This window comes from Pogona vitticeps, chromosome 2 (genome assembly GCF_051106095.1).
Source record: "Pogona vitticeps strain Pit_001003342236 chromosome 2, PviZW2.1, whole genome shotgun sequence".
In the NCBI taxonomy this organism is placed as follows: Eukaryota; Metazoa; Chordata; class Lepidosauria; order Squamata; family Agamidae; genus Pogona; species Pogona vitticeps.
Window position 1 is genome coordinate 174565487 of NC_135784.1, and position 12454 is coordinate 174577940.

General features: G+C 41.6%; 2 protein-coding genes across 2 annotated transcripts; both read left to right on the forward strand.

Moving 5' to 3' along the window:
* Positions 1–1099: 1099 nt before the first annotated feature.
* On the forward strand, positions 1100–6824 carry LOC110081156 (lysozyme C, milk isozyme-like). The gene is made up of 4 exons (XM_020797638.3): positions 1100–1238; positions 3236–3397; positions 4803–4881; positions 5683–6824. Exons 1-4 carry the CDS (start codon positions 1100–1102, stop codon positions 5747–5749), a joined length of 447 nt encoding a protein of 148 aa, XP_020653297.3. The 3' UTR covers positions 5750–6824.
* Positions 6825–6865: 41 nt separating this feature from the next.
* LOC140704709 (lysozyme C, milk isozyme) lies at positions 6866–11073 on the forward strand. The gene is made up of 4 exons (XM_072991289.2): positions 6866–7001; positions 7971–8126; positions 8631–8706; positions 10917–11073. Exons 1-4 carry the CDS (start codon positions 6866–6868, stop codon positions 11071–11073), a joined length of 525 nt encoding a protein of 174 aa, XP_072847390.2.
* The last annotated feature ends 1381 nt before the right edge of the window (positions 11074–12454 follow it).

Consider the following 12454-nt stretch of genomic DNA (forward strand, 5'->3'; position numbering starts at 1 on the left):
GCTGAAAACTGTTTCCCCACTTGCCCTAAGAAACCAGAGTCCACTGCTCAGACTACCATTAACCAGCAACCAAAATAGGAGTCTTCCTTGAGGCCCAGAAAAATGGTCCGGTTGCTTCCCCATAGGACGTGCATGACCATATAGGCTACCCAACAATCAACTTGGGGGTTTTTTGTGCCCAATTTGGTCATCTGTTTTGTCAACATGGGTGGCACAGTTTGGCAAACATCTCTTTGCTTTGAAGCCTGGCAGGGCTTTTAAGTTTGTTTGTTCGGAAAACACGATTATCATGTCTTGCCCTATAAATATTCCTAGGGACCAGGGTCATTCTGTACAGGAAAATCTTCAGAGAGACGTGAACTTGGGCCAGGCATCCAGTGGTGAGGTCTTTGCTGTCTTTTCTACACCTTTCGCTATCTCTTTCCACCCTTTGGTTTGTGTGGTAAAACAGGTAGTTTAAAAAAAAAAATCAGGGAGGGAAGGTGAAGCTGGGCTAAATACAATCTACCGAAACATAAAGAGCATCAGGCTGCTCTCTCAGTTTGTGTCATGAATTTGACCAAACTCCGGGAGGCAGTGGAAGACAGGAGGGCCTGGCGTGCTCTGGTCCATGGGGTCACAAAGAGTCAGACACGACTTAACAACTAAACAACAACAATGCTCATTGAATCAACAGGGATTTAGCGAGTCAACTCTTTCGTGTGTTCTGTGGATTCACAAGTGCTTAGTCTAACTATGACTTGCCTTAGGATAATAGGCTCATGTGAATCAATGGAATTTACAGGGGAGATTACTCACCAAATCCCCATTGATTCAATGGACCTTGTCTACTGTGATTGACTCCACGAAACAAAAGAATTTTAGCCAATACCTGGAATCCCATACATTTCCCACAGTTGCTTGTCAGGATAGTTCCTTTATTTTATTTTTCCATAGCGTTTTTAACATGGGCTTTTCACACCATCAGTTAATTCACCTTTCCCCATTCTTTCCTCTTTGAGCCATTGCTGCTTGTTTTTTGCACAACTAATATTCTTTTTGCTATCTAGTTGGAGGGATCTGAAGGAGTCCTCACATCATCCTTCCAAGAGCTGCAGCCATGAAAGCTCTTCTGGCCATCACCTTTCTCTGCCTCCTCGTTGCTGTGAATGAAGCCAAAGTGTTTGAGAAATGTGAGCTGGCTTCAATTCTGAAACGGCATGGAATGGATGGCTACTATGGCTACAGCCTGGGCAACTGTAAGTTCACTCTCCTTTCTCTCCATCATTGTCATTTTTTTCCCCATGAAAGTACAGCTCTTTTCTTTTAAAATTACCATTTTCCGCATCATGGTACAGGATAGATAGGATTGGGAAAGTTTTATACTTGGGGACTTAAAAAAAATCTTAAAAATAAAATTTTCATTTCCTAGGCAATTGAGGCTACTTGAAAGGACTAGCCCCTTACAGTCAGTTGCCCTGATGGCATTTGTCATAGGGGGATGAGAACCAAGACTCCCAAAAGTGACAAAAAGTATGCAGGCCTTAATGATGCCAGCACCCTAGTGAGAGAAGGATGGCTAGAGAAGAATCATTGGACAATAAAGACGGGTCTTTTCATGTGATGTTGGAACAAGAAGGTCAAGTAGAAGGTCAGACTTATAAGCCCGGCACAGGAGTGCCCATCTGATATTGAGTAACCAATGAGAACAACATTCTGTAAGCCATTTCCAACAGAAGAGAGCCACCCAAACAAAAAGTTATCACTTTTGAAGGGATTTTTGAATCAGGACTAAAGACAGGTACAAACCAAACCATGAACAAGGGGGGGAAATACCCACAACTGGGCTAGTTCATGGTTCGCTTCATGGTTCATTTCATGCTGAAACGAAACGAAGCACCAATTTTTCCCCCTCAGCACTTTTGCTCCTGCAACACAGTATGCCTGCCCCTCCCACTCCCACTGCCCCCTTTGCCTCCCTACCTTGTCTTGAAGCCACCTCTACCAACCAGCCCATGCTGGCTGCCATTACTCTTCCAAATATGGTCCTGATTAGAGATGGGCACGAACCAGGAAACCAATGGTTCGTGATGGTTCGTAGCCACCCGCAAACCACAAACTAGCATGAACTCCCCAAGAAAACGAACCAGTTCACTCTTTGTTTTTCCGGTTCATGCTGGCGGTGGGGAACCATCCCTCTGGCCCTCCCTCTCCCACTGCCCCTGTTGCCTCCCTACTTTGTCTTGAAGCCACCACCTCTGCCGCTGCTGCTGCCGCTGCCGTCACCATCCTAAGAGGCAGCAGACCTGGCTCTTTGTACAGAAGCCAGCCTGCTGCCTGTGTGCATGTGCCCAACTATCAGCTGTGCAGCAGGTTGTTTATTAAGGACAGATATAACCTAGAGAGGAGTGGCTGTGTCCTCCCCCTTCTCAGGTTTCTTGCACTCATCTGTCCCTCTTTCCTTCCCCCGGCTATGGCTCTTGTTGTTGCTGCTGCTGCTGCCACCTCTCCCACTGCCTTCGCTGGTTACTCAAAGGCACCCCCACAGTATAGCTACAGAGGGGTTTACATATGCAAGAACCATTGAAATATATTGAGTTTCACATGCATGCGAAAATAAACGGCTCTCTGGTAGAAGAGCAATTTATATTGCTTTCCCACTGGAAAACACACTTTCCTGGCAAAATAATCTGCTCTTCAATTTACGTCATGGAGACACCTTATTTTAAACCATTTTTTAAAAAGCAGAACACATTACAACACAGGCTCTTATTGTCAATGGCATCAAGCCCTCTCTCTCCCCCTCACACACACACACTCACGTTCACATACACACACACAAATACATAGAGAGAGAGAGAGAGAGAGGTACTTATTTAGATATTTTGCTGACCATTCAAAGCTTATTTTTAAATTTTTTACTGACTGACTATGCTGCTTTTTGTACCTAGCTCCCTCAGCTGAAGCTGATGCTCCAATACTTTGGCCATCTCATGAGAAGACTCCCTGGAAAAGACTCTGATGTTGGGAAAGTGTGAGGGCAAGAGGAGAAGGGGACGACAGAGAACGAGAGGGTTGGACAGTATCATCAAAGCTACCAACTCCGGAGGCAGTGGTAGACAAGGGGGGGCCTGGCGTGCTCTCGTCCATGGGGTCATGAAGAGTCAGACATGACTTAATGACTAAACAACAACAACCTCAGCAAAAGATCACCACCTGAATGTTAGCTCACTCTCTTGTGTTCTTTTTGTTCCAGGGATCTGCATGGCTTATTACGAGAGCAGATTCAACAGCAGGGTTGTGGGGCCAACAAACAGCAATGGCAGTCGTGACTATGGGATTTTTCAGATCAACAGCCGCTGGTGGTGTTCCAATGGACAAGGCAGAACAGCGAACGGATGCAAAAGCTCCTGCAGTGGTAGGCAATGTGCTAGGATGAGGGACACAAAGGACTAACAAAGGGCCTGTGAACCTTTCCGAACTGGAGTGGGTGGGGAGGATGAAGTTCCTCAAGGAAGGCTTCCTTTCTTCTCCCTCCAGTTATGATCTTTAAAGTGCTCTTCCACCCCCCAAAGGAAAATTTATTCTCATTGCTCTTTGTGTTCCCCATCCTTTAGCCTTCTGTGAGAAAAGACAATCTTTTGCCCATCTGTGGAAGCAGAGGCAACTTGTAGACTCGGAAAGATTAGGAGGAGGGAAAGGGGAGAGAAATCAGTCACCCTGCTCCATTCATGAACCACTCTTGGACTGAAGTGACTGATATGAATATATTGCACAGATAACCTATGTTGTTGTTGCTATAATTACTTCTGGGCAGCGGGTAAAGAAATATGACTAAAATCTGCCTGCAGTGCTCCACGTGACCACTGGTAATGACATCATTGGCAGCAGTGGAGTAGCCCTTTTTGCCACTGAAGGGTGCACACCGTTCATACACAGTGGCTGAAATCCAGTACTAAGAAGCAGTAGGCCCATTTGAATCAGTGGGGATTTGATGAGTCAATTCCTCTATAAGTTCCATGGATTCAATGGGACTCACACTAGTCTCAATTTAATACTGGATTGCAGCCAATATGATGCTGCTGCTGCTGCATGCATCCTAGAACTGCAAAAGGAAGCCGCTTTTTGTTAGCAATAACTGTGAGCAATTCTGACCACTGTGCAAGGGGACGCCACCCAACAGGATTTCAGAGTAGGCATCAAGTGGTGCAATATGATAAATATGATATGACATGATCTGATAATGCACATGTTGTAGTACATACATGAGAGTGATAATCTGATTAAGAATGCACATCCCTAACATTTGAGGGAACAATTGTCAAACATCCAAAGAATCCACAATTTCATCTTGTGCTTGTATTCAATGAAACCTCCCTCCACACACATAAAATCCTTGCAACTGAAAACCACCCCCAAAAAGGGAAAGCTTGAAAGCATTTTCTCAGTATACGGGCTAGGAGATTGATCACATCTGTAGAAAAATACATAGGCTTGCCTCTTGAAACCGATTGTGGGGTGGAAGCAAACTAATTTGTGGACCTCCAGAGGTCACAGTGACAAGGCAGACAGCCTACTGGGCACAAGAGAAGCATCCCTGTTACAAAGGGGCATAAAAAGAAGAGTCGGCTGGAAGGGAGGGCAGGACTCACATGATTCTCCCTCCAGCTGTTCTGCAATAAGATACTGGCAAATGTCTCTCCCCACCCTCAGACAATCTCCATGCTCTTGCTGGAAGTGGCCTTTTGTACACAATATAGTTGGGAATAAACTGTTTAACGATCCCCACTAACCTTCCTAATTTCTCACAAATCTTCTGGCAGCTTTCACAGATGACAACATCACAAACGATATCCAATGTGCAAAGAGAATTGTCCAAGACCCCAACAGGATGGATGCCTGGTGAGTTCACCTTTAGTTCTCCTCTGCTTACACAATTTGCACAGAAAAGAGCTGCACATTCACATGCCTTCAATCCTCTGCATAGTTACTCAGAAGCAACCTCCACTGAATTTGCCACAGCCCAATCCCAGATGGGTATCAAACTGTAGCTTTTGGTTTCCTGGCTCCCTGCCATCATACTGTATCGTATACTCCATGGGTAATGACAGTTATTTAAGTAATGAGGTGTGGGGGGATCAAAAAGTTATAGGCTTTAGATGCAATTGGAGCTTTTGTGGCTGCATTAGAGGAGGGTCAGTTGAAAGTAATCTTAAAACTTCAGTCATCGTGTCTTGGAGGAACTGTGGAGCAAGAAGGCCTCAAGAAGACCCAGAGGCACCTTCTGAATAAAGAAAGGGCATCCCATCAGACTCTTAGAGCCATTTGGCTAACGAGATGGGTGGCATAAACATTCTTGGAGCCCATTGGGCTTACCCATCTGGACACTGTCCAGCAGAGCTAGAGGAACAGGAAGGTCCCAATCCCCTCTTGCCTATATGTTAATCAGGTGACAGCAGTCTTACCTCAGAAGACTCTCTGAGCCAAGGGAGTCTTGTCCTCTTTGGACACAGCTTTACATACTGGAAGTCAGGTGTCCACATGTGAAATTGCAGTTGTGTCTTCTCCTGGAACTAGCTAGTAAAGATATAGCTATACAGTATTTCAATTTTAATTCTGCCCTATGCAGACTGGGTGAAAAAGTCAAATACTGATGTGATTCATTTTCCCCATCCTCTAAAATATTCTCATTCTGACTTTCAGGGTAGCATGGAGGAAATATTGCAAAGGAAAAAATCTCTCAAGCTGGACCCGTGGCTGCAAGCTCTGAATCTGATGGTCTTGACTCTCCTGTATCGATTGATACTTCTGATTAGCTTTCAGCTGTTCTTCCCCCCTCCATGGACATTTATTTGCATTGTGCATCTTAGCAGAATGCAGAATGGCCTTCTCTTCCAATGAATGTGGAGTGAAAAGATGGGTGATTATCTTGGTTGAAGTTGTCTTTTTCTGTGCCGGAGAATCTTAAAAATTGATTTCATTTTCAATTTAATGAGTAAACAGAAGAGGAAAAAAGCAAGTAATAAAAGTATATATTGCATTGAATTTGGTGCTGTTCTCTCAGTTTTCTGTATATCCTTTAAATATTGTCCCTTGTTACTGGCTTCCACAAGCACATGTCCCATTCACAATGAGACTAAAAACATAAACAAAGGGCAACTTATAATGGATTCAAATGAATGAGTGAATGAACAGATAAGTGAATAAATGCACTTCAAAGAGTTCATGCTACTCAATCTTCAAAAATACTGTACCTTGCTTTATGATTTTGTAAACATATACCATTTACAAAATAGTTCTTTTTGTTTCTCTTTCATCATCACCACCAGTGAATGTGCCGGTTTCTTTAATTTTCAGTCATTTCAAAAGGAGAAGCTTCTATACAATACAGGCTGCATATTCCACCGTTTCCTATCCCACAATGCCTCTGGTGCAGCAACGTTTCTGAGCATTGTGGGAAGTAAAAATGGCAGACGCAAGCTGTCTATGGTTCATCAGAGCCCTGTTCTTGCACACTACTGCCTCTGTCACGAAGAAGACCAGTATTTCCTGGAAGCCTGTGTTCTTATACTTTTTTATTTGTTTGTTTATTTGTCAGTTTTATACCGCACATCTGGCCTAAGACCACTCTGGAATATTCACAACATAAAGCCACAACAAACAAATCATAAAGTCATAAAAGAACTCAACCATAAAAAGTACACAAATAACGATGATCCAACAATTAAAATACATTCTACAAGTTTAGAGAATTGCCACCCCATTCTTATGTCAGTCAGTTCTTATACCACTTGGCTGGAAAGAGTGGGCAGCTGACAGCACAGAGCTGCAGCTGGACTATAAAACCTGGGACTGTGGACACACTGCTGTCCAGAAACAGGCAGCAATGAAGGCACTTTACCTTGCCTTATCCTGCCTGCTCACTGTAGCAAACGAGGGAAGACTGTTTTATTCATGTGAACTTTATTACAAACTGAGACATCTTGGACTGGATGGCTACCAGAGCATTGATGTAAAACAATGTGAGTTCTGTGGCTTGGGTGCATTTCCTCTGTTGCAGTTAATTTAAAACCAGTTTGCATGGTGGGGGTAGATGCTCGGTTTCTTTTTTCTATATGTGATGTGATTTTTTTGAAAAAAATAAATAAATTGCAGTTGTGTCTGACAATAATAAGCCCTTTCAAATCTTGTGTGAATTTTGAAAAGGAGTCCTAATAAGCTATCAAACTAGAAAATTAAAATAATCCATTATAAATTCAAAATGCTTTGGATATTATTTAAACTATTCGGGACAATTGTGAGCTGTTTTTCAACACTGTCAGAAAAGATTGAACTTTAAAAACATGAATGTCAAAACCAAGAACAATTAATCTTAATGCTTTACAATGTTCAAAACTGATAACAAACAATGTCTATGTTTTGAAATTGAACCAGAAATTTGAATTACTTAAGTTTTAAATTTTTAAAAATACTTTCCCTGTTTCCTTTTTTGGAGCTGATTTTGAGGAGCCAAAGATATCCCATATTTCAATTGTTCTTCTCTTGCTTGTTCTAGGGTCTTGAAAAATTATGATCCTTTTTGTCAGTCGCCCACCTTTTCATATATTGTCACAAGTTTTGCAAAAGCTGCCGAACTAGCTATAAAACTAGCAAGGAAAAAAATGATGAAAAATATAACATTCTCAAGAAATTATTGAAACTGTTGATAAAATATATATAGCTGACAGGTATGGTTTGTTTGGCAATACTGTTAAGAAAAAAATGAATTTCAAAAACTGAATATGAAAAAAAACAAGCAGTGTTTAAGAATGATTAAAATAAAACCCCACGATTAATGTTTCAAAACTGGGCCTGATTAATGTCAAAGTTTCAAAACTAGGGATTTTTTAAAAAATGTATTTTCCTGCTGTGTTTTTTTTGGTGCTGACTTTTGGCAACAATAGATGCCCCCCCCCCCCATTTCTGATATTCCCTGTACGCTTCTCCGTCAGATGTCTGTTTGGCACAGTATCCAGCTGCGTATGACACTCAGTACTATGTCAATGAATATGGCACCCCCTACTACGGACTCTTCCATCTGAGTGGGCTTGAGTGGTGTGACAATGGGAGGCACATTTCACAGAATAAGTGCAACATTTCCTGTGACCGTAAGTGACTTCTTTGATCCACCTTTGCCTTCAGAGGTGCACGGTAAGAGGTTTATTTCGAGAAGAGGCTCCAGCAATGAAGATGACCTTTGAGCCACACGCTCTGAACTATCTGTATGTTTCTTTTAAGGGAAGGCGAGAAAGAGGTCTAGCAGAGGGCAGAGCAAGAATAATGTCCAGACTCTGCCTCTTTTATGATCTCACCATGTTTGTCTGCATAGCGATACATATTGCCACCCCCTTTCACCCACACATTTATTTATGCACATGCATTGGAGCCAAATATCTGCTGGACCTTGCCAAACTGGAAGGTTCAGAATGTACAAAGGGAGATAAACCAGAGATGCCCCAGGAAACAATTTTCTCTGATACAAATCAAGATTTATTTATTTTTTTACAAAAACTTGCCCTTCTAATGTCCATGACCTCTAGCACCAGAGATGTGATTATTCCTTCTATCTCTGAGGCTCGAAAAAAACTTTTCTTTGTTATCCTTTTTCACAGTTTTCCTAGATGATGATATAAGTGATGACGTGCAATGTCTTAAGAAAGCTATCAGGGAGCGTGGGATAAATCACTGGTGAGTGGAATGAACTCCCCGCTGTTTTAAAAATGACGAATTGAGGCCATTATTTAATTCAGTAAAGCAGAGATCATTGGCTGAAATCCTATTGCCACAGCTCCACTGTGTAAGACCGGTGATGACATAAGCCGTGGTGACTTTTTGGAAATAAAACATTTCAGATCTCCACTGTAAGGTCCCAAGGCTACTGTGCGATCCCTTTCATCAAGGAGAAGCCATCGGTGGGTGCAGGATAAGGAGGAGACTTTAATTTCCTAAAATCACCATCACTGGGATGAATTTATCAATGATGGTGATTTTTGGACATTAAAGACTTCTCCCTGTATCTCACAGTCCCCAACAACTTTACCAAAACAATAGGCATCCCACAGAATCTCAGGACTCTGTGGGGAGATTGACTTTCTTTAATTTTCTATAAAAAAATAATCACACTTGATGACATCATCAGACTTACCCAAGGTAGCTAGGCAAACAGGATTTCAGCCATTGTGTAGGAGACCTGATTGGAGGCAGCAAAACTAGAGTTGCCCCTCCCAAAACATGATAAATTATAAGTTCCGTTGGCACTGATTGAAATATTTTTGTCTCCCCATTAATTCTTCATACACATTGCTTAAAGAAGGATTACCAGCACTACAGAATTTGAAGTAGATTGTTCTGTTGTGAAAAAGGGCAGGGGAATATGAGACAGGATGACAATACTGATGGAGGAGAATTTTGTTTCAGTCCTTCTGCATGAGAACTCGTTAAAATTCACATCATTCAAAAGTGAGCTAAAGTGAAACAGGCTACTTTGTCCTTGCCAATTGTGATCCTGTTCCTTCTTCTTTTCATCAGATGTTACTAACAATCTTGTAATTTGCGTTGGGAGAAAATGACAGATTTGCTCATCTGTAGAAAATTCTAAACCCAAATTCTGTTCACATGACTTGGATAGCAGCACCCAGTGATAGGAGAGCAGATTTCAGAGACACCAGGTGGGAATTAACCCCCTCCTCCCAAAGCAGCCACTAATAGTCCTAGCTCTCAGGGCTGAGAAACCCTCTGGCACTAGTTATCATGTGTGCATGGCTTTCGAATAAAAATTAAATGGCAGCAAGTGTGAAATAAAGAGTACCTACCATTTGAATTTGCCTCAAAGTATCCTGGAAGATGTACGTTAAATCAGAGAAGCGAAGGCAGTAGATGGAGTTGTAAAATAAAAGAGAGCAACCTTAAACTGTTTACTAGCTGATGTGCCCATGCTTTGCCCCACAAATTATACATGCCTTTATCAAATACTGCAAAGCAAAATAAAACCTGATACAATTGCACATATAGGTTCTTTTGTGTGTGTGTTACTGTACCTTTGTTGATGTTTAGTCGTTAAGTCATGTCCGACTCTTTGTGATCTCAGCACGCCAGGCCCTCCTGTCTTCCACTGCCTCCCGGAGTTTGGTCAAATACTGTACCTTAAAAATACAGTGGTGCCTCGCATAGCGAGGTTAATCCGTTCCGGATTAACCTTCGCTATGCGAAAACATCGCTAAACGGGACTAAAAAAGCCATAGAAACGCATTGAACTTTGTTCAATGCGTTCCTATGGCTTGAAAACTCACCGTTAAGCGATGTTTCTTCCATAGCGCCGCCATTTTCGCGCCCTCGGTAAGCGAGGGCAGGGCGCGAAAATGCGGCGCGGACCTTCCGGCGGCCATTTTGGAACCGCCGATCAGCTGTTCTCCCCCGCTTCGTTTTGCGAAGATCGCTAAGCGAATCGCTTAGCGATCATCGCAAAGCGAAAAATCGCCATAGGGGCCATCGCTGAGCGAATGCTCCAGCGATGGCCCGGACCCCCTCGCTATGCGAATTCATCGCATAGCGAAGCACTCGCTAAGCGAGGCACCACTGTATATAAATAAAATTGGGCAGTATATAAGTTAAATGAATGAATGAATGAAGAGTGTACAGAAACACAATGGTATTGTCAAACAGCTCTTACTGTCAAAAAGTTTCACTCCACTCTTACAAAGTGAATGAAGCCAAGAAATTTAAATATATAAATATTGTATTTAAACATAACAGTCAGTCTGTAAGTGCTACCACATTCTTGTGTTTTTGGATTTTTTTTTGTTTTTTGTTTTAGTTTTTGTTTTGTTTTGTTTTGCCTGACTGCACATAAAGAATGCTGTCATTTTTTCCTCTCTCTTATTTCTTTTTTCTGCTTCTAGGAATCACTACAAGAAAAACTGCCACCTTCAAATTCTCAACCTAATTTCTTTAACCTGCACTTATTGGTTCCATGAACAACCCTGGTACAAAGACTTAATATATGGCAAAAAAGGAAAAAATCCAATGGGAGTCCACATACATTTTCCTAAAGATTAGCCAAGGGACCCTAGCTGGCATGCATGTGTTGCAAATCAGCTCTAAGAGACAATAAATATAGACCAATGCTAGATTGTTTCTCTTTTTTCCCTCCAAAGGAGACTTTAAGCTACAAATACCTATTCACTGGTTCATTGTGAACACCTAGGTCTTTATCAAGCTTCCCAAGATGGAAGCTTATGTTAGTTCCAGCATTGTATCAATAAGAGCAAAACCTCTATCAAGGTAGTTTGTAGTTTTTGAACCTACAAGCGAAAATCTTCCTTCGGTTGTCTGTCAGTTTATGCCAGTCTCCAGTTTTTGCAATATACAGTAATTCTCGTATCATCTGATGCAAACAGAATTGCATATATTGCACACATTTCTCTTGACATATCAATTTCTGCCACTGTGATGTTCACCGTTTGAGGCAACTACATGTTGTGCGCTCACAAAGGCTCTAGTCGTGTTTTCCTCTCACTGCCGCCAGTGGATTACCTCAATCCACAATATAAATGATGTTTGACAAGACACTTGTGTAGTGAATGCAAACAAAACTTATTTATTGAAATGAAGCCAATTTAATGATCACAGAAGTTATTCAGATGAACATTGTACACAAGCAAATCATTAACAGGTCTCTCATTACATACTTTTTTAATTTATTTATTTAGTTATTGTATTTATACCCCGCCTATCTAGTCATTTCGACCACTCTAGGCGGCTCTTTCTCTTGCCATATAATTACCACCTTCTTCATCTATTTATCTTAATCAGCTTTATCTCAGTATCTGTTCCTTCTCTTTCTGACTAACCAGTGTCTTACCTCTCTATCTCTTTCTCTATCTGTATCTCTCTCTGACTGACTGACTCTGACTGACTCTCTCTCTTGCAAAACCTTTATATATCCCCTGACTCCGCCCCTCCAATCCTCTCATAGGCTCATGCAAATTAGATCGTGACCATGAGTGGCAGGAGTGTCGTGGGACAATCGTCACAGCCACTATATACATTTTAAACTGATCTATGTAGTTTTATTTCTATGTTTTCAACTGTGACTGCTTTGGCATATGTAAACACTTGCAAAAAAAAAGCTATGACTCTGAAGAAAAGGCACACCTACCTGCATCCATTAGGAGAAAAATATATGAACACACATATGTTGGAAGAAATGTGTACACAAATGTATGACTCTTCAACCTAAAATTTGCAAAGTGATACAAGAGAGGAATGAATTAATTTCTCTGCTGTAAAATGGTCAAAAGGATATAGAAAATATGCAAAATCTATAGAAACAAAGACCAATCTGTTCATCCAATCACAACCTCAGTAAGTCAATTCAGAATGATTAAGCTATTGAAAGACCCTGAAGAAACAGAAGGGTAGGTCTTTCTCCAACTGA